The 22,622-nt window shown below is 44.9% G+C and overlaps 1 protein-coding gene across 2 annotated transcripts in view; it reads left to right on the top strand.

The window, feature by feature from the left end:
• The first annotated feature begins 10,115 nt into the window (after positions 1 to 10,115).
• Tm7sf3 (transmembrane 7 superfamily member 3) overlaps positions 10,116 to 22,622 on the top strand; it is a 34,997-nt gene continuing 22,490 nt past the window's right edge. Inside the window, exons 1-2 of one of the 2 annotated variants that reach the window (XM_006986676.4) lie at positions 10,116 to 10,304; positions 22,125 to 22,279. In XM_006986676.4, the coding sequence (XP_006986738.3) occupies positions 10,229 to 10,304; positions 22,125 to 22,279 (231 nt within the window). In that variant the 5' untranslated portion in view covers positions 10,116 to 10,228. Of the gene's footprint in view, positions 10,305 to 21,305; positions 21,346 to 22,124; positions 22,280 to 22,622 lie in introns of those variants that run through there. The other variant, XM_076568308.1, reaches the window with a different exon arrangement.

Here is a 22,622-nt window from a genome sequence, read left to right as displayed (position 1 = left end):
GGGCGTGGCCGAGGACGCACGCTGCCGGGAGGGGCGGGGCTGTTGGCCCGGGGCGGACCCGGCCAGGGAGGCGGATGCCCGTGCGCAGGGGCCCGGGAGCCGGGCGATGCTCGCTTCCTCCCGTCGTCCGCAGGAGCCGGGCGATGCTCGCTTCCTCCCGTCGTCCGCAGGAGCCGGGCGATGCTCGCTTCCTCCCGTCGTCCGCCAGCCGCCTGCAGGCCGGCCTGGAATGCGCTTAGTTTGTGCCCGGGTGTTGTTCTCTGCATTACCTGGAATCCTTGTTTTCCTTCACTTTTACTTTCCAGGCGGACCACAAAACACACACGCGGCGAGCCGGTCACAAATGCTCGGGGTCCCAACATTTAAATCCAACAGATTAACCTTCGCCAGGAAACCAAGTGGCTAAAAGAGGGCGTCTGGTTCGTTTGGGGCAGGAGGTGCTTAGCCAGCTGGAGGCCAGATTCGTGCTTTCATTCTGAGTGGGGAGGGGTGCCTTTTGGAGAAGCGGGCACGCCAGAAACGGAAAGCGGGGGAAACGAAGCGTTTAACTGCGCCGTGCTGAGGTATGTAGTCGGCACTGGTAGCTAATGCCTTCTGTGTGACTGTGAGGAGGACTGGAGGAGAGGGCAGGACTCTGGCCAGAAGAGAGGGTCCCGGAAGATAAGCAAGTCAGCCAGGTTCAGTCTTTTTTTTCATCCCAAGATAGGGTTTCTCTGTGTAACAGCCTGGCTGTCCTGGAACTCTCTCAGTAGACCAGGCTGGCCCGAACTCACAGAGACCCCCCTGCCTCTGCCTTCGGAATGCTGGGATCAAAGGCGTGCGCCACCACCGCCAGGCCTCAGGTTCAGTTTTAAGGAATTTAGATTTAGAATTGAGACCTATTTACAGTTTTACATGTGAAGAGGGATGTTGTGAGAGATCTGTACACTGTGTGAAGATGTATTGCTGTGATTGGTGTAATAAATAGCTGACTAGCCAACAGCTAGGCAGGAGGCTGGACTTCTGAGTCAAGAGAGATCTCTGGGGGAAAAGGCGGGGTTGCCAGCCAGGCGTGGAGGAAGCAGGATGGGCCATAGGGAGTAAAGGTAACCAAGCCACATAAGAGAATGTAGATAAAGAGTCGTGGGCTGCCAAGCATGGCAGCGCACGCCTTTAATTCCAGCCCTCGGGAGGCAGAAGCCAGCCTGGTCTACAAGCGAGTTTCAGGACAGGCTCCAAAGCTACACAGAGAAACCCTGTCTCAGGGTGAAAAAAAAAGACATGGGTTAATTTAAGTTATAAGAACTAGTTAGAAACATGCCTAAGCTAAGGCTGAACTTTCTTAATTTGTAGGAAGTTTCTGTGTCGTTATTTGTGAGCTGGGGGCCCAAGAAAAATCCGTCTACAGAATGATAGCAGGAAGGTTATTTCTGTTAGTTTGGGGATGAGCTAATGGGAAATGAGTCCTGAATCTGCAGATGCCTGGTTCCTGGATTTCCCACAAAAACTCTTTATCATAGTCCCCAGACTGACTATTCCTGGTTATCTTCCTGGTGTTGGCGGTGGGTGGATGTGTTAGCCTGTTTTCTGTTGCTGTCACTGAATAGCACAGACAAGTAATTACAAAGCACAGTTGACTTACTTCAGTGTTCTGGAGACCGGGAAGTCCGCTATCAAGGTGCTAACATCTCGATGAATCCTAACAGAGGAGGGTGTAACACAGTGAGGCTGTTGTGAGGTGTCTTCTTCCACCAGAGAAGACTGCTCAGACATGGATTTAAGCCAATAGGAAGTCTTTATTAGCTAACCAGTGACTACACTGCGGATTCAGGATCCCATTTGTAGTACCAAGCTTTCCTCAGGGGGAGCTTTGAATCACAAAAGCCACATACTGGGCTGACATACTTCAGTTATATTGTGTTAAGAACAGTTAGCCAGAAGCAGAATTACAGAAGTCAAAAAGCAAGGTCAGTACATTTAGAGAGTTTCCCCAAACGATGGACTTTGATAGATTAGGTCTTCGTTTTCATTTTGGCAGGTGGTGCTGTCTACGTGCTGAGTTTTATGACCCGAATGGTACAATGTCATTTCCATCATGGAGTCAGTTGAAATTAAAGTCTGGGGGCCTGTTACAAGGCAGAACCAGAGAGCCCAAGAGAACACTCTTTAATCACATTAGCCTATTAATACATGGATGAGCCTTTAAGGGGCTTTGAAAATCCAAACTATAGAGTCCTTAGGACCCAGTCACCTTTCAGAGGTCTCCCCTCTTAAATCCTATTCACATATGACTTTTAAATTTAAAATTTTAATTTTAAATTCCAACAATTTGAAGGGCATTTTGAAGTCATATCGAGGAAATAATTTTTGAGTATCTCAACTTCTGGGATTTATCCCACCCATCTCTGGGAAGTTCTACTTTCGCACCTCTCTTGATTTCCACCAACAGTCACTATCTTTGTGGCCAAACTGGGAACCTCCATTGGTATTGAACTTCCTCGTATAAATGAAATTAATGGTCAGGTGTGGTAGGGCTTAACCTTTAATCCCAGTATGGATCTCTGAGTTTGGACCAGCCTGGTCTACATATCAAGTTCCAGGCCAGCCAGAGCTACCTAGTGAGACCATGTCTAATAAAACAAAAAGTTAGCCAGATGATGGTGGCACATGCCTTTAATCCCAGTACTTGGGAGGCAGAAGCAGGCAGATCTCTGTGAGTTTGAGGCCAGCCTGGGCTACAGAGCAACTTCAAGGCAGCCAGGGCTACACAGAGAAACTCAAAAAACCAAAAACAAACAAAAAGCTGGGCATGGTAACACACACCATTAATCCCAGCACTCACAAGGCAGAGGTAGGCAGATCTCTGGGTTTGAGGCCAGACATGCATGTAGACAAAACACCCATACATATAACTATACAAAAGCAAAAAAAAACAAAAAAGTGGGCAGAAAAATAAAAACATTTTAAAATTATTTATTGTGTGTATGCATTATGTGTGTGTATATATGCTACAACATGCATGTAAAGGTCAAAGAACATTGTTCTCTATTTCAGGTGAGTCCTAGGGATTGGACTCAGATTGTTCAGTATGTACAGCAAACACTTCACATGCTGAGCCGTCTTGTCAGCTTGATCAAACATTTCTGAAGGAAAAGTAAAAACAGATGGCGATTGACTGATAGGCTGTAGTTTATCACTGTATTAAGTGGGCTTAATTGCTTTATCACTTTATTAAGTGGGCTTAATAAAGAATTCTGAGTTTTCAGCCCAAGAGAACTTGAGTGTTGGCAGTATAGGGGCCACCTCAAGACAACCCATGTTGCAATGGCCAAAGATTCTTGGCCAAAGTTAAGTGATACCTGTGAGTCTTCTTCTAGGCCCATCTACTTCAGCACACACACAGACACCCCAACTGCTGGCTTTCCTAGCTTATCTGTGCACTATTTGAAGAGTCCTGAAAAGGCTGTGGATCTGTGTTAGCTTTTTGATACTGTAATATGATCTGAGATAATCAACTAGTCAACAAAAGATATTTTACTCATGGTTTTAGAGGTTCTGCCTGTTACTGATTGGCCTAATAGGGTCAAGTGGCAGCAGATTGTAATGGTGGAACTCACTCTATGGTCAGGACACACAAGGAGAGAGAGGAGAAGGGGCCTGGACTCTGTTATCCCCTTAAGGGCCACCCCAGTTACTTAAGGTGACCCCTCCTAGAATATGTAGTAGTATTGTGTTCCCCAAAATATTGTGCACCCTAATAAACTTATCTGGGGTCAGAACAGCCACTAGATACAGAGGCTAGAAAATGGTGGCACTCACACCTTTAATCCTAGCATTCCAGAGGCAGAGATCCACCTGGATCTCTGTGTGTTCAAGGCCACACTGGAAACAGCCAGGCATGGTGACTCACACCTTTAATCCCAAGAAGTGAACCTTTAATCCCAGGGAGTGATGGCAGAAAGCAGAAAGGTACATAAGGCGTGAAAGCCAGGAACTAGACTGGTTAAGATTTCAGGCTTTGGAGCAGCAGTTCAGCTGAGATTCATTCTGGATGAGGCCTGAGAAGCTTCCAGTCTGAGGAAACAGGATCAGCTGCGGAATTGGTGAGGTGAGGTAGCTGTGGCTTGTTCTGCTTCTCTGATCTTCCAGCATTCACCCCAATACCTGGCCTCAGGTTTGTTTTCATTAATAAGAACTTTTAAGAAAAAGTCACTCGCCTTTGGCCTTGCGGGCCCCAGCTCAGACCCAAGCTACACTCAGCCAGTTGTGGTGGCACACTGGTTGGATTTACTGAAGAAGGCAGAGGCAGGAGGATCCCGAGTTTGAGGCCAACTAGGAGAAGCTGCGACCAGGGCTGAACCTGGCCACAAAACAGTGGCGGTGGAATCAGGGAGGCAGCGGTTGCTGCTCCACGTTGTGGCTCCTTCTCATCATGTTGGTGACTGTGGTGATGCTGCTACCCAGGACAAAGGGTTTACTGCTGCTGGTTCAGAGAAGAATTGCCAGGACCATCATGTTACAAGAAAGTATCGGCAAAGGTCAGTTTGGAAAAATTTGGCAAGACAAATGGTGGGGAGAAATTGCTGTGAAGATTTTCTCTTCTAGGGAAGAACATTCCTGGTTCTGAGAGACAGACTTTTATCAGACTGTATTTGCTCCAAATCACAGAGGAGGCAAAAAAAAAAAAAAAAAAAAAAAAAATTAAAAATAAAAAAAATCTGCAGGGAACCAAGACCATGTGTAATAGCAACTTTGAAATCTTCAGAAAGATGACAGGATCCCGCAACGATGATTCCATATGGACTATGGTAAAGCCATTAAGCTGATTAATACCACCAAAATATCGACTTTGGACTACAAACTACTCAGGACAGTTTTGAGATGGCTAGCTGAGATGATCCAGCCTGACAGACTACTTGAACAAGGACTTGAAACAAGCCCTGCACTTTCTCAATATGCAGAGACTGGACAAATGATACAGGACTTGACAATTAACTCAAAAATTTTCTTTTCAGGATTCCCTAAAGATGTCTTCACCCCTAAAAAGCAGGAAGTAATTTTAAGAAAATGATGCCCATATTCCCAAGAGGTGGGATGGGAGGTTTTCTGGTCGTTTAATGAGTTATGGATATTGTCATTATTTATGATGGTTGGTTACAAGTTGTTAATTGTTAATGGTCAGGAAAAAAGCTGAACATGGAGATTAGATTCAGAGGTTTTGTTTTTTTTTTTTTAAAAAAAAAGAAAAGAAAAAAAAAAAAAAGAGAGAGAGGGGCTGGAGACATGGCTCAGAGGTTAAGAGCACTGACTGCTCTTCCAGGGGTCCTGAGTTCAATTCCCAGCAACCACATGGTGGCTCACAACCATCTGTAACGAGATCTGATGCCCTCTTCTGGCCTGCAGGCATACATGCTGTATACATAATAAATAAATAAATCTAAAAAAAGAAAGAGAGAGAGAGAGAGAGAGAAAGGAAAAGGAAAAAGAATATAGATATGAGGTAGATCATTGAGTCTACTCTGAGAAAAAAAAAGATAAAGAAATAAGATAAATGGGTAGATCATTGAATCTACTCTAAAAAGAAAAAAGGGAAGATATAAAAATGACAAAAGGTAGATTATTGAATCTGCTATGAAAAGAAAAAAGAATATGGATATGATAAGATAAAAAGGCCAATTATTAAAAAATGGTGAGTGCCACCATTTTCTAGCCTCTGTATCTAGTGGCTGTTCTGTTCTCTGACCCCAGATAAGTTTATTAGGGTGCACAATATTTTGGGGAACACAATACTACTACATATTCTAGGAGGGGTCACCTTAAGTAACTGGGGTGGCCCTTAAGGGGATAACAATTTTAAAAAGGAACTACTTGCTTTAAATAGGATAAGTAATGAAAATTTTTGTCTGAGTTTATCAAATGTTACTGGACTGGACATTGTTATATATTAATGAAGGTTTTTTTTTTGTCTGAATCTGTCAAATGTTAATGGACTAAACATCGTTAATGTAATTCTTGACTATATATTGTATATACTTATTGGACATAGTTTTTCTTGTATTAGTTATAAGCTTAAAAGCTTTTTTAATTTTAGACAAAAAAAGGGGGGAATGTGGTGGTTTTGTGTTCCCCAAAATATTGTGCAGGCTAATAAACTTATCTGGGGTCAGAGAACAGAACAGCCACAATATTAAACATAGAGGTTAGGCAGTGGTAGTACATGACTTTAATCCTAGCATTCCAGAGGCAGAAATTCCTCTGGATCTCTATGTGTTCAAGGATACAGCCAAGCTTGGTGACTCACGCCTTTAATCCCAGAAAGTGAGCCTTTACTCCCAGGGAGTGATGGCAGAAAGCAGAAAGATATATAAGGCATGAAGACCAGAAACTAGAAGCATTTGGCTGGTTAAGCATTCAGGCTGCATTTGAGAAGCCGTTCAGCTGAGATTCATTTGGATAAGGACTCAGAGCCTTCCAGTCTGAGGAAACAGGATCAGCTGAGGAATTGGCGAGGTGAGATAACTGTGGCTTGTTCTGTTTCTCTGATCTTCCAGCGTTCACCCCAATACCTGGCTCCGGGTTTGTTTTTATTAATAAGAACTTTTAAGATTCCTGCTACAAGAATATACCTCTTAAACTTTTGTCACCTTCCGGCAGTAACATTCTGCAGAAACGTCTGAGGCATGTGGACTGCTGGGAGACTCCTAAAATCCAAGCTATCATAAGAGCCTTCCTTCTAGACAAGACTCAAATGTTTCTATACATTTTTGTTTGTTGTTTTTGAGACAGGGTTTCTCTGTGTAGCCCTGGCTGTGCTGGAACTCAGGGGCTCTGTAGACCTTGAGCTTCACGGCCTCTGTCACCTGAGTGCTGGGATTAAGGTGTGTACCATCACTGCCCGGTTAATGTTTGCATACGTTTAAACTGAAGCCGTGAACTTTCTGAAGCTGTGGCAGTCTCTGAGGCTGTGCAGAGAGCCTAGCCAAGTGTGTGAGCCCCAGGTCCGTTGGAGACTCCATCTTAAAAAATTAAAAACCAGCATGGACTCCTGAGGAACAGCATCGGAGACCTGCCTCTGGCTTCCATGCACATGTGCATTTGCACACCTGCAGTTTTCAAAAGCACCCTTATGCAAGGACACAGGCCCAGAAACTGTCCCACCGCAGAATGCCGCTTCAAACGGTCACCACTCTTTTTATTCATCGTTATGGCGAAGGGCTCCTGTTTCAAAACGGCTGATGCAACTCTTCTAGTTTTGTCTGTAATAACTTCCCCTTCCTCAGCCTTTTCATGCCCTTAGTTTACTATGGTCTGTGCACCCCATTGCAGTGTCTGTTCCCGTGGCAACTCTCTATTCTTCCCAAAGAATAGCAGTCTGTGGAGAATCTCTGGGTCTGGTTAGGTTGACAATGTTTTCTTATAAGCAAGATTTAAAAATTAATCATATCTCTTAAAAATCGTATTTTCTTATTCAACAGACACAGATCCTAAACATAGCATTTTAATATAGAAATATGCGGAGAAAATCATTAACTACTTGTTAGTATTTTAAACACTGATTACATATGATATACATATAATATATGTGAAACCTCTCTTTCTATGAACGTAACCATAAGTGCATATTTTAAAGGAAAGAAAACCCCGTGTATACTTGCTGCATAAATCAATTGTCTTTTCCTAAACACTTCGAATAAGTCAGTTACTTCCTGAAACATTGCTAAGGGTCACATAGCATGCATAGCTATCACAGGCTATCACAGGCTATCACAGGCTATCACAGGCTATCTGGTCTAATGTCAAGCACTTGTCTTTTCGTACAAACAACACTTTGAACATTTCTTGACACTGATTTAAAGTTTTATTTTTACATTTTATTTATTTACTCATTTTGTGTGTGTAGGGGGTTGCACACATACCACAGTAGAAGTCAGAGGGCAACCTGACTTCTCTTTCTACCACGTGGATCTCAGGAATCACACTGACGTCATCTGGCTTGGCAACAGGTCCGCCACTGGGCCATTCCACTCAGCCAGTTTTTGAGGCTAGTTTTTCTATCTAGTTAAAGTGCTGCACTCACACCATAAAAGATTTTTTTAGGGGCTAAAGAGTTGGCTCAGCAGTTAAGAGCACTGGCTGCTCTTTCAGAGGACCTGGGTTCAATTCCCAGCACCCACGTGGCAGCTCACAACCATCTCTAACTCCAGTTCCAGGGGATTCAAAGCAGTCTTCTGGCCTCCTCAGGCACTGCACGCACATGGTGCACAAGCACCCATTCAGACCAAACACCCTTACAGAAACTTAAAACTCAAACAGAAAAGCAAGGCAGCTGCCCCGGACGCACCCCTAATGGAACCCCTTGACCCTCTTCTGTACATGGACTGTGGTGTCTTCAACAGCACATCGGGCATGAGACTTGAGAAGGTCAGAGTGAGGTTGGGAGTTTTCAAGGATGTTTAGCTTAGAGGAGACAAAACTTTCATTTTTTGCTGTGGTGCTCAGGACTAACTCAGCACACACTTCAGACGCAGCTCTGAGGGCAGCTGTAGTAGCTCAGGCAGTTGCTGCAGGAGGAAGCAATTTTCCTATGTTGCAAAAACCAACAAAAAAACCAAAAACTTTATCAAATAAAGGATCACATGTGTGTAACTGATACTTGAAAGACGCAGGCACATGCTTACTGACTGGTGTGATGACTTGGGATGTGTGTCCTCTCTTACCATTCCCTGAAAGTGATGGATACCTTCATGCTAGCTTTCACAGCACACCCGTAAGCACAAGAACACTTTAGGTCAGATGTTCAGACATTTACGATTCATAACAGTAGCAAATTACAGTTATGAAGTAGCAATGAAAATAATGTTATGGCTAGGGTCACCACACATGAGGAGCTAGCTGTATTGAAGGCTTGCAGTGTTAGGAAGATCAAGAACTGCTGCTTTAGACGGTGTTGCATAAGAGTGAGTGCATTACTGCCATTACATTAATTTGCTTATTGATTTTATCATCATGATGATGATTTTGAGACAGAGTCTCACTATGTAGCCCAGCCTGCTTGCCAGCTCTTAGCAAGCATGGAATTACAGGCACCAGCCATTCTGCCTTCCTCCTTTAAAAAGTTAATTGATTTATTTTAGAAAAGGTTTAGGCTTACAAAAAAAAAAATCACAAGAATTCTCACACTTCACATCAGTTTCTATTATTGCTGTCATGTTTTTTTTTTTTTTTTTTTCAAGACAGGGTTTTTCTGTGTAGCACTGGCTGTCCTGGCTTGAACTCACAGATATCTGCCTGCCTCTGCCTCCTGAGTGCTGGAACTAAAGGCCTGTGCCACCACTGCCCGCCTTGTTATTGGCATCTTACATTGAAACACATGTCAAAAAAAAAAAAAAAAAAAAGTGATACTGGTTACATTATTAACTCAAGTCCAGGTTTTGCTTGTTTTTTAAGGTTTTTTTTTTCCAATGTCCTTTTCATAACTGCTTTTTAAGATACTGAACAACCTGTTTGTACTCCATTTTATAATCGCACCCTGGGGAGGCTGAGGCAGGAGGACTGTCGTCAGGTCCAGGCCAGTGTGGGCTGCATAGCAAGACCCTATCTCAATAAAGTAATATTCATTAGTTTACAAGTTTATCTCCCTTGGGAGGAAGTGGCAACAGGTCAGAAGTTCAAGGCCAGCCTCCACAGCATAGTGGTTGGAGGCCATCCTGGGCTCCATGAGACCTGGGCTCAAAAAGAAAGTTAATTTGCACTGTTAGACACGATAGGCCTGGCGTGGTGGCACAGGCCTTTAATCCCAGTACTCGGGAGGCGAGCAGAGGCAGGGGGATGGATCACTGAGTTCGAGAACGGCAATGTCTACAGAGGGAATTCCAGGGCAGCCAGGGCTACACAGAGAAACCCTGTCTCAAAAAGTAAAATAAAATAAAATAAAATAAAATAAAATAAAATAAAATAAAATAAAATAAAATAAAATAAAAAAATAAAATAAAATAAAATAAAATAAAATAAAAAATAAAATAAAATAAAAAGGAAAGACGCAAAGCGCAAAGCGAGAGCACCGCCTGCCCGGGAGCCCCGGCAGGAGGCGCGCGCCCGCAGGGCCGGGCGGGCACGCGCGCGGCCGGCCGGCCGGAAGAGCGCGCCTGGCGGGGCTGGGCGGCGGGCGAGCGGTGCGCGCGGGCGCCCGGGGGGCAGCACCCCGACCCTGCGCGGGGCCCCGGCCCGCCCGCGCCTCCGGCCCGCAGCGATGTGGCGGCTGCGGCTGCTCGTGCTGGGGGTGCTGGCGGCGGGCACCGCCGAGGCCCAGGCGAACTCCACCGACGGTGAGCTCCTCTGCAAGGCCGCAGGCCGCCCGCGTCTGTGCAGCCCTCCCCGGGCAGCAGGCGCGCCTCCGGCCGGCCGGCCGCGGGTTCGGGACCTGGGCCATGCTGTCAGCGCCTCACGGGGGCTGGGAACCGGGAAGAGATAAGTAGCCCCGTCTCCGACATTCGTCCCTGTAGGGAGCAGCCATGTTTGCGGTTTTAAGTGGACTCGCTGAAACGGCCCTCTCAGTTTACTCCTGTTGGCACAGCACCCTGGAGGCTGCGGCAGTTGGATTAGGAGTTCGAGGCCAGCCTGGGGAGTGGGAGTTGCCGCCCAAACAAACAAAAACTAAAACCAGACCTAATGCCTGGGCGGCGACAGGCAGCCGCGTCTGTCGAGGAACTAAGGCATTCCAAGCAGCAGGTGGCAAGCGGGTCAAGTTTTGCAGTTTGAGATGGGACCTGAAATCTTATGTCATGTGCTGAGTGAAAAGGCTTTAAGTGACTGCTGGGGGTGCAGGCGGGCTTTAATGGGAAATATGAAAAGTGCCAGGCTGGTGATCACATGCTTCTTCTGGTGAAGTTATTCCTTGTTTGGAGCTTGAGACAAGTAGCAAAGACAGCGAACAGTTTTCTGGGCGATGGGATCGTTTTTTTTCCCCGGATGCTTATCTCTGAAAAGCCTTGGTTAGAACCGAATTTTAGGAACTTTTCGTACAACTAAGGCCAATGCTGAAAAGTACAAATACATGTGTTTTGAATGTACACACACACACACACACACACACACACACACACAATTTCTTGAAGGAAACTCTGGCTTATAGAAGGGGGAAGCGCTAGCCTCTGGCAGTGTGCCTTTCCTTGGCTGAGTTCCCTAATCCTGGAAGCCTCTGGAGATAATGGTTTCCCCTCTGGAGGCTCAAGACGTTCACTGCAGGAATGAGCAGCTGGTACAACAGTGTGGCGCCCTGGAAATTGCAGGCCCTTACACTTCAGCAGAGCCCCTTTTTGAAAAGGACACCTTGCCCAGGGGGAATTGGGGATGCAGCTTAGTTGGTAGAGTGCTTGTCTAGCACCTAGGAAGTCCTGATTTCCACCCCCAGCCCACAGGGACCAGGTGGCGGTACATGCCCAGAGCCCAGAATTCACAAGGTGGAGACCAAAGGTGGTTCAAAGTCAGATTCAGCTACATAAGGAATATGAGGCCAGCCTGGGCTACATGGGGCCCTATCTCAAAACAACCCAAAACTTTCACAGCATGAGGCTTCCCTTGTCTTTCTGTGAATCCTTGCCTTTGAAACAGCCTTCTGAAGAAGATGAGAGAGCGGAGGGCTTGAGTTTTGGGTTGGTCTAGAAGAGTCCCTGAGTCTGGAGGGCCAGGAACTTTTTTATTTCTAGTTTGGAGTTTCAGTACTAATAGTATTTTCTGTTACTCTCTCACCTCTGATTATGGCAGGCGCCTGGGCTTGCGCTGTCCTTTCTGCCCTGTTACTGTTGTTTCTGCGGGAGAGGGATGGGACTCGACTCAGCAGCCCAGAAACACTTACATCCCCCCCCCCCCCCCCTGGCTAGCACGGAGCCACAGCAGAAGGCTTGATGACCCTCCGGGAAGCCGCTGGGTTGTTAGGATACAAGTGGCAGGAACTGGACAGCCTCTGCAATTCAGGAGGATCTGCCGGAGACCAGCAGGATGAGGGGCCGAGCACCCAGGTGGTGGCTGGATGCTTAGCGAGGGTTGGGAGAGAGATGGAGATCCTGGGGTGGCTGGAGAAGCTGCTTCCTCTGACAAGCTGGGGGAGGGGTGAGGGGGGACCGTCTGTATGTCTAAATAATCCCCCTTCTCTTGGAGTCCCAGTCTCTGCTTGCCTAGGTGCTTTCATTTTTGTTTTAGATTCATGCCCAGTTGCTCACCTGGAAACCCACCCCGTAAGAGTGAGTGGGGCGCACCTTTTGTACTTTGGGAAGTGCTTTGAGTAGGCCATGGGCGCTTCTGTGTATAGATGCACGTGGTAACTTTCTTCCAGAAGTGTTTGAAAGGCCATTGTTGTGTGTCCTTTTAGTTTATACATTTATTTGTGGAATTGAAGAGTGGACCCTGATCCCTGCACATACCAGGCAAGCATGCCACCACTCAACTAGATCCCTGATTCTTGCCTTTTAATTTTTTTGGGCTAATGACAGTTCATCTGAAGATAAAAACAAGTAATCAGTAGCTGAACTGTAATTCTTTGGCAGAAGGATTGCCTCCAGTTCAAGGCCAGTGTAGGTTACACAACAAGACCCTATCTCAAAACAAGCCAACAACCTACAAACAAATAAAAATTGTGAGAGACAGTTGAATGCCCGCCCGCTGAAGTAGCTGGGTCATTCTTGCTCAGAGTGTTTGGACGGAGGAATTAGGAAAGCTAGACTTCGTTGGCACTCCAAAAGTTGCCTGCTGTGTGTGTGTGTGCGCGCACGCGTGTGATCGACAGGGAGGGAAGTGTGAGGTACATTTTAGTTACGCAGGAAAAGAAGGAGTTGGCATGTTAAGATGGGGTCTGATTGGGAAAGAGGAAAAGATTAGGAATGGAAGGCCTTTCTAGAATGGAGTTAGTGGAAGGAAAAATGTTTCTGTCTGATTAAGGATGGGAAGTGCGTGTGAAAATAGAAAAACAGTCCCTTCTGTTCTATGGCAGTGGGGTTGGTTTTAGAATGTCAGACAAAGCGGAGGCCGAGCGAGGGCAGTGTGAGTCAGCTGCCATCCTGACTGGGCTGCCGCTCTCTAGGGCCCTTTGATGTGCAGTCTGTCTTCTCCCTCCCCACCCCACCCCCAGTCATAAGAGCTAATTATGCCTGTCAGATGCTTCTGGTGACTCCTTTTCCAGATGGCCTGGAGGTGAATTAGGCTCCTGTTAACTTCTGCAGGATGTATTTTGGGTATGTCTTCTCTTGCCAAGTCTCTTTTGTGAGAAGAAATTAAATGCAGTTTCCAGACCAACTGTTTGGGAAGTTGAGGCAGTTGTAATTTCAAGGCCCATTTTGGCAGTAGAGTCAGTTCAAGGGTAACGTGGGCAACTTAGGCCCTTCCTGAAATGCAGTACTAGAGAGGGGCTGGGGTGTGGTTTTTAGTGGTAGACTGCCTGCTTAGTGCTGAGAGGTTCTGGGTTTATCTCCAGTACCAGAAAACAAACAGATAACAACAAAACCAAACCAAGGGGAATTAAATGGAGTTTCTATCGTGTGTGCAGTAAAAGCTGTTTTGACTTCTCTCTCTGTGAGTGTGTGTGTGTGTGTGTGTGTGTGTGTGTGTGTGTGTGTGTGTGTCCTCTGTGTCCTCTGCCCAGGGCCTCATATGTTAGCACACACAGTTACTTCCTACCCTTCTTTTCTTTCTGGATTCTTTTGGTGATGCTGAGGATTGAACCCAGAGCCCTGAGCAAGCTCTACCACTGAGCCCTCCCCCATGCCCCACCACTGAGTATCTCTCATTGTTCCTGTGGAAGTCCCTCATTGCTGCTTATGACAGGCCCAGCATCTCGGGAAATGCTCACCCCCACTCCCCACTACTTTCTCTGTAGGGCCAATTTGAGAATGCCTGGATATTTTTGGTTTTTCTTTGAGGGGGGGGCATCTCCAAAGCGCTGGCAAGCTAAGGAAGCTCATGATCCATACTATGCAGCATCTGATGGTTATAAAACCGTTTCCCCATTCGTTTGGTACTTGTAGAAGCCCAGCGGCTTCTGTAGCATAGTTACCCCCCTTTTACCGTGAGAGAGGAGAGGCCCAGAAGAAATAAATACCTTGCCTCGGGTCCCGTATTGGGTCTCTGTTGAACAAGCACTTACTGCCAGGCGACTGGTACAGTGCCGCACGCTGGGTCGTCAGATGTGACAAGGACCCGCATCGCTAGAAGGGAAACCACACAAGCTTGGGCTGAAATGCAATCTTCTGTACACATTGTGCAGTGGCTCCCGGATGGCCAATCGTTCCCACACACAAAAGAGCTCAGTTAAGAATGGAGAGGGATATGTAAGTCTCTCGTAGTCACCGAACGTGGTGTTTGCAGTTCTCAGTTACCTGGAGAGCTTTCTGTTTTGTTTTTTGAGACAGGGTCTTGTACAGGCCAGGCTAGCCTTGAATGACCCACATAGCTGTGCCTGACTTGAACTTCTGACCCTCCTGCCTACACCCTTCTCCCCAGTGTTGGGATTACAGCACCCAACACCTGCTTCTGCGTTGTTGGTGATCAAATCCAGGTCTTCGAGCATGCTAGTCAAGCCCTCTACCAACTGAGTTATAGTCCTAGCCCTTCTCCATGTTGTTTGAATGAGTGTTTGTTTTTAAATTCATGTTTGCAGCTACTGCTAGGGATTTTTATTTAAGTGGTATGGCTCAGTCTTGGCAACACGTCACCTCCACGTGATTGTCACAAACAACCAAGATGTATTGTAATTTCCTTATGATAAGGACAATTCTGATAACTATAGAAAATGTGATAAATAAGGAGCTGTGTTGGAAAGAAGAAATAATTTAAGGTACCCGTTCTTAATGTTACTGATATTAAAACAACAGGACCAGGTTTTAGATGCCATAGACAGTGTCTCCTCAGCCGCCTTCACTATCTGCCTGGTTCCTGCTACAGGCGTGTGGGGGCGGGACTTCCATGAAGCACAGTCTCTGAAAATGCAGTCCACACCAAGCAAGAGTTCTGGTGTTTCCTGGAAGGCTGGGTGGAGTTCTTGAAGGAGGCAGAGGCTTAGACTTTCAGTCCTACCCTCTATATAGTGTCAAGCTGTTTGCTTTCATTTATGACTTTTTAGACAGGAATACACCTTAGATACAGTTTAACCATAAGGCCATCTGTTACTACATGCCAGCAAAAACCTCACGTCAGTTTATCATCTGACCTATAAGCTTTCTAGAACACTCCCACAAAACAGAACCAGTTTATTTTGGTAAAATTTTGAGAGAGAGCCTCATGTAATGCAGGCTGTCTTCAAATTCACTATCTGGCTGAGGATAATCTTGGCCCCGCTCTTCCTGTCTCTACCTCTGAGTGCTGAGATTAAAAGTATGCTTGCCATGCATAGCCATTTTTCTTGTTTTCGTACTAGAATAGCAGCATTTATCCTCATCAGTAGATGTGTTTAGTCAATATGATATGCATGCACAATGCATACTAAATAGCTTTAAAAAGGACCAAGCTATCCGGGCGGTGGTGGCGCACACCTTTAATCCCAGCACTGGAAGGCAGAGGCAGGCAGATCTCTGTGAGTTTGAGGCCAGCCTGGTCTACAGAGTGAGTTCCAGGACAGACTCCAAATGCTACACAGAGAAACCCTGTCTCGAAAAACCAAAAATAAATAAATAAATAAATAAATAAATAAATAAATAAATAAATAATAAAAAGGGCCAAGTTAGACTTACTCTTTCCCCCTCAGTACTGGTATGGATTCCGGGGCCTCACACATGATACACAAATGCTCTATCACTGATCTACAGCTTCAATATTTATCAATATTGACAGAGACAGATGCCTAAATTTTAGTAAGTGGTCTGTTTTAAACATTTACCTGTCCTTCTTCTTGCACATATGTGGAAATAAGCATTATGCATCTTGATACTAAGTCCTCAACACAGAGTTGGCCTCCATACCCACAAGCTATGTATCCTGCAGATTCAACTAGCTGTGGAGTGAAAATAATTTTTTAAAGTATATCTGTGCTGAACGTGCACAGACTTTTTCATGTTGTTGTTCTCTAGCAATATAGTGGCGTAGCACTTATGTTAGGTACGTAAATAACATACAGATAAATTATGCATGTGGATAGATGTCTATCACAGCACCATTTTTAAAATACCTATGTTATGTGTGCATGCACTTGTGCAGGCAAGCAGGTGGACATAGAAACCAGAGGGGCATGTCAGGTGCCCGATCTACTGCTCTCTACCTTATTCCCTTGAGAAAGGGTCTCTCTCTGAACCTGGAGCTACACTGGTGGCCAGAAAGTCACAGCGACCTTCCTCTCTCTCTGCTCTTCATAGCATAGAAATAACAAGTGTATGTGCCTGTGCCTGACTTTTTTATGTGGGTGCTGGGATTTAAACTCAGGTCCCCATGCTTGCTCAGCAAATGGTCTTATCCACTGAGCCATCTCTTCATCTCCTACTGCGTGTACCATTTTATGTGAGGCATAGGCAGGGATTAGTAGTCTGGAGAGTTTGGGACTTGTATCCTGTGGATGTGAGGGATGATGATACACATACCAGGGCACAGCTGTGGGGTGTCTGTGCGAGGGGAAGCAATGGACAGGTGCTGAGAGTCCCCATATTGTTTAATGTCTCTTTTCCTTCTAAGCACTGGGAATTGAACATAGCTTTTTAGTGTGTGTATGTGTGTGTTTTGTTGTTGTTTTAATGAATTTAAAATGTAGGCTCAAGGCAGAACTTGAACCGTGAAGCCATCAAAGCTGGAAGCTTTCGTCAGATCATGACATTTCTTTCTGATAAGAACACTTTGAAACTTGAAAAAAAGATGTGTAAAGAAAGCGACTTTGTAGTTGGAAGGTTTCTCCTGTCCTGTCCAGCCCCAAGGTCCCACAGCTGCTTATAAAATAATCACTCAGAGGCTTAATATTATTTATAAACTGTATGGTCTGTGGCAGGCTTCTTGCTAGCTAGCTCTTATATCTTAAATTAACCCATTTCTGTTACTCTGTGTTTTGCCAGATGTTCCACGTCTTACTGGTCTGCTGACATGTTGTTCCTTGGGTGGCAGGCTGGTGTCTCCCCAGACTCTGCTTTTCGGTTTCCTGTCTCTCTCGTTGGATTTCCTGCATGCTTCTAAGCTGCCATGCCATAGGCCAAAGCAGCTTATTTATTAACCAATGGGATACAGCATACAGAAACACATCCCCCAGCACTTCCCCTTTTCTGTCTAATCAAAAAGGTTTTAGCTTTATATATAGTAAAATTTATATATAGCTTTTATATATAGTAAAATTATATATAACAAACAGTTATCAAACAAGAGTTACAGTTATAATATCTAGTCTATTTGTATTTGGCAAAGTTAAAATATTTTTATCATCTATCCTATTTTTGTGAGTCTAAGGTTTCATATCTAATTTATCTTTTATCATAACCAAGGAAAATTATAACTATCTAGTCTTTAACTCCATCAAAGACCCCAGAAGGATAAATATTACCTAAGAAAATAGAAAGTGCATTATAAGCAACTTCCAAAAATCTAGAATGACAGAGACAGCTGGCTGCCTGGACAGTAACCCAAAGTTCTTCTGCAATGTTGAGGCATCCATTCTTCAGCCTACAGGTCTAGAGTCTCTCAGTCACTTCTCTCTGTGTCCTGTAGAATGTCTGGCAGTTTCTTTTGTGAAGCAGGAACCTAAAGGACCATTTCACCAAGCAAAGTTCAGGGGTCACCTTTCTATGGGTCCTGCATGTCCAGTCAATACAACATTTTGTCAAGCAGTCCAGGCAAGAACAGTTTCTTGCCCAAATGGCTACCTTTGCCACAATGAAAGTAAACTCCATAAGGAGATTCTTTGATGCCCATCATCTTCTCTGAAGTAGATTGGTGCTGCCAGGAGCAGACATGTCTCATAGTTCAGAAAAGTCAAAGTTCTTAAAACATTTAAATGCCATATTCTGTAGGTTTTTCAAGTGTTTGAAGATTATCTACCTAATTGCACTATATCTATGTAAACGAAGAAAACTTAACTAACGTGACTATAAGTTAGATTATCATGGATGACTAATAATTAATTTGTATTTCTTAATTATACATTACAATTTCAAATGAGCTGCACAAATGTAGTACCTTAAACTAGAGTAGAAATATACATGCATTATTACAAAATGAACTTTAAATTTGTATCAATAAACTAAAATCCATAGCAATGTGAAACATTTCAAACAAGTTGCTTTTTAAAAATAGATTCAATAATCTACCCTTTTGTCCTATCGTATCTATAATATCCCCTTTTCTTTTTTATAAAGAGATTGCATTTTTTTTTTTTTTTTTTTTTGGTTTTTCGAGACAGGGTTTCTCTGTGTAGCTTTGCGCCTTTCCTGGAACTCACTTGGTAGCCCAGGCTGGCCTCGAACTCACAGAGATCCGCCTGGCTCTGCCTCCCGAGTTCTGGGATTAAAGGCATGCACCACCACCGCCCGGCTAAGAGATTGCATTTATAGTCAACCTGCTTTTAATAAAAATAAACATTTATAAATAATATTTTGGGAATTTGGGCATAGCTTCTCCTACTACTTCCTGCTGGGTTGGGGCACTGGCATTCTTATGGGGATCCTGAGAAAATTAAGAATTATAGTTAAATCTTAGATGTGAGGCTGTATTGACCTTTCAGGGGCGTCTTGGTTGATCAAACCATATTAGCTTGGAAGCAATCCACAGGTTCTCATCTTCTGTGGAAACAAAAACAGAACCTCTTTTCCAAAGCAATATATCCTTAAACATAAATTTTGAAGTCAAGATACCTTTAAAATACATATATTGGTTTAACTCAGCAGCCTTTACAATCAAAAATTGCAATTAAAAATCCCAAAGACAATATAATCCAGACTCTGTGTATAATTTCTACCTTTACATTGTGGTGGTATTGTGTTCCCCAAAATATTGTGTACCCTAATAAACTTATCTGGGGTCAGAGAACAGAACAGCCACTAGATACAGAGGCCAGAAAATGGTGGCACACATGCCTTTAATCCTGTCACTTGGGAGGCAGAGATCTATCTGGATCTCTGTGAGTTTAAAGTCACACTGGAAACATCCAGGCATGGTGACTCATGACTTTAAGGTGAGGGCAGAAAGCAGAAAGGTATATAAGGAGTGAAAACCAGGAACTAGGCTGGTTAAGCTTTTAGGCTTTTGAGCAGCAGTTCAGATGAGACCTATTCTGAATGAGGACACAGAGGCTTCCAGTCTGAGGAAACAGGATCAGCTGAGGAATTGGCAAGGTGAGGTGGCTGTGGCTTGTTCTGCTTCTCTGATCTTCCAACATTCACCCCAATAACTGGCACCAGGTTTTATTTTCATTAATAAGAACTTTTAAGATTCATGCTACATTACATGGCTTAACTTTTATATTACTTTTTACTGTTTCTTTAAAGACTTTATTTTTTAAAACTATCTATTTCTTTATATAACTGCATATATTCCTTTTCCTCTCTCTTCCAAGCCTACATACATTTTTTTTCACACACTGTAAACTGTTCCATCTGAATCTGTCTCATTGTGAATCTGTAATCCTTCTCTGCCCAGGAGAGATGTTAAAATGTTAAACTGAGTAGCTAGGACAAAAAGTGGCAGCCTTGGCTGCTGACTCTGCCCACCTCAACTTCCCAATGTGGTGGAGATATCCAGGGAAGTCCGGCTTACACTGCCAACTCTGGGGCCTTGCTGCCACCAGGCAGCGTGCAGCTGGCCCACAAACCCTTTCTGTCTGTATGAGTAAAAGCTAAATCCGCCATGCAGCATGCTGCGCAGCTTAGAGATAGCTCTGTGTACCGCAGCAGGAATCTGCCATGCTGTAGGTCAAGTCCAAATGCCACAGTTTGCCTGAGACACAGAACCAGGAAGCCGTTTTTAGCTCCATTTTAGAATCTCTTTTTAAAGCTTTCTCAGGTTTTGGGTGGAAATTCTTGCAACCACTTCTGGGCACCAAATGTAGTCAAAAGGTTTCTCCTGTCCTGCCCAGCCCCTCAGTCCTGCAGCCACTTATAAAATAATCACTCAGAGGCTTAAAATTATTCACAAACTGTATGGCCTATGGCAGGCCTCTTGATAGCTAGCTCTTATATCTTAAATTAACCCATTTCTATTCATCTATGTTTTACTACATGTTCTGTGGCTTACAGGTCTGCTGGCATGTTGTTCCTGGGGTGACAGGCTGGCATCTCTTCAGACTCCACCTTTCTCTTTCCTGTCTCTCTCCTTGGATTTCCCACCTGCCTCTAAGCTGCCTTGCCATAGCCCGAAGCAGCTTATTTATTAACCAATGGGAACAGCATATGTTCACAGCATACAGAAACACATCCTCCAGCACCACTTGACTGCTTGACATGTTCTCTCACTGATGATATCACTCCTCATGTTATCAGTGTTAATCCCAAAGGTGAGAATAAGACCACTACCACAGTTTGAGCCAAATTTGAAGCAAACTTGATTTTTATTGGGGTGCACCAAGAGCTGGCAAGCGACTGCCTCCTAAGTTGAGAGCAGTCCCGAATCCATCTCTTAGGCCCTTTTAAGGAGTAAAATCACTAGTAGTTTTACAGAAGGGAGACAATGAGACAATAAGGAAATACAAAAAAAATTTTAAAAAACTCATGTGGTCACCCACCATGTGATTAGGGAGGTCAGGGACGGTCAGGGTGTTCTCAAAAACGAATCAAGGTCATGGGCTGGGGAGGGTTGGGTTTCAGGAATCAGGGCAGCTCAGCTCTCACAGCAATAGAAACTTGTTTTTACAAACACAGCGCAATGTGTCCTGCCTCTAAAACGGAGTCAGGCGGGTTCTTCAATCAGCTTCCAGTTGTTTGATCATTTTAATTACCGCGCTCCTGCGTTTCTTTCTAAGGACTCTATTTTATTTTATTGTGTGGGTGTTTTGCCTGCACGTGGTCTGTGCAGTACGTGTATACCTAGCAATCAAGGTGGGCCAGAAGAGGGATCCCCTGGAACTGGATACAGGCAGTTCTGAGCTGCCTTGTGGGTTGGGAACTGAACCCGGGTCCTCTGGAAGAGCAGCCTTAACTGCTGAGCCTTTGGTCCGTGGTCCTCCACTGTCCCTCTAGTATGTTGGTGTCTTGGAGATTCTGGGTTAAAGATTTAGGTTAAGGAACGTTGACCACCAACATATCTCTAGAAATGGCTCAGTCTCTTCCAGGCCTTCTGAGCTGTTCTGGCTCAGAGTCTGTGTCATGGAGACAACAAGGGCCACCAGAACATCTTCTAGAGCACATTGGAAGCAAGCCCAAGAGATGATAGCATGTGCCTTGGATAGACAGGCTGTAATGAATTTGTTTGCACAAGTTTTCGGTACAGAGTGATTTTATAAGTACTTGCTGATACTTGCCAAATGGAGAACATGAGGGGAAATGTGTGTGTGTCTGTGTCTGTGTGTGTGTGTGTGTGTGCCAGGGGTGGGGGGTGGGGGGTGGAGTGGGGTGGGTCGGGGTGGGAATGAAACCAGAAAGTGGATGACAGATATGAGCTGCGAGCTCCCAGCACAGTGGAACATTAGTGATCCATGAGGGCCAGGAAAACTGACCCCATTGCAGCAGACAGGCCAGAAAGCACATTTGCATTCTTAAGAGAGGGTCATTTTAAAAAATGAATTTAATTCTTTGTCATTTTCATACATGGGTTTGGAAGTACCTGTTGGAGACTGATGGGCTGAATGGTGGGACCACAGCTGCAGAGAGTGCCATCCTAGAATGCATCAGTCCTGGTTCAGCAGGGAGGGTAGGGCCAGCCCCTCCTGTTCATCGTTGTTGACAAGGCTAGTCCTATGCAGACCTAGTCCAGGCAACCATGGCTGCTGTGAGCTCAGGAATTCAATGTCTATGTCTGCTTCACACCCACCACCCAACATCAGGCTCTTGATCTGCCTGTAGCCCAGGCTGGCCTTGCCCTTACATAGATCCCTCTGCTTTAGCCTCCCCAGTACTGAGATAGCAGGCGTGCACCACCATACCTGACTCGGGGGGGGGGGGGTTCTGAGGGTGAGATTAGCGGTGCACGTTTGTTTATGAGTAAAGTTTCCATAAACTGATACTAGAGGTACAATATTGTAACGAGAAAATTTTCCATTGTAGGTTTCCTTGAATTTTCTGTGGGAAAATTTACATACTTTCTGCTCAGCAGGCCCTTTCCACAGGGGGCCATTCTGCGTCATATTTCAAGCAATGTGACCTTCCTTCTTTTCCAAATACACTCGCAGTATCAGAACACCACTGTTTCGTTTACTAAGGTAAGTAGAAAGGATTATTCCATAAAGAGATCATCTCTGTAATGTTGTCTTGTGTGTTCACATCTGGTGTCTGTTTAGGTGTGGGCCTGGTCTCCAGGAGGCCTCAGTCATCTTTAGTTACAGGATCTCATTGCCTAGGCTGCCCTCCGTTCCCTTGATTCACAGACTGTCTAGAGGAACAGAACTGCATGGGGTTCTAGAAATGACTGTGTGAAAGACGTGTTCTCTCTCTGCCCCTTCTGATGGCAGTGGTGCTCTTGTGTTTTGTTTTTTGGTTGTCATGGCAATGGGTCTTTTGAAGCCACTGGCCCTACGCTCTGACCACTCTCTGAGGCTTGCCAAG

The sequence above is a fragment of the Peromyscus maniculatus genome, chromosome 3, assembly GCF_049852395.1.
Source record: "Peromyscus maniculatus bairdii isolate BWxNUB_F1_BW_parent chromosome 3, HU_Pman_BW_mat_3.1, whole genome shotgun sequence".
Taxonomy (NCBI): domain Eukaryota; kingdom Metazoa; phylum Chordata; class Mammalia; order Rodentia; family Cricetidae; genus Peromyscus; species Peromyscus maniculatus.
Note: the sequence above shows the minus strand (reverse complement) of the source record. Positions and strands in the feature narration are given on the sequence as shown.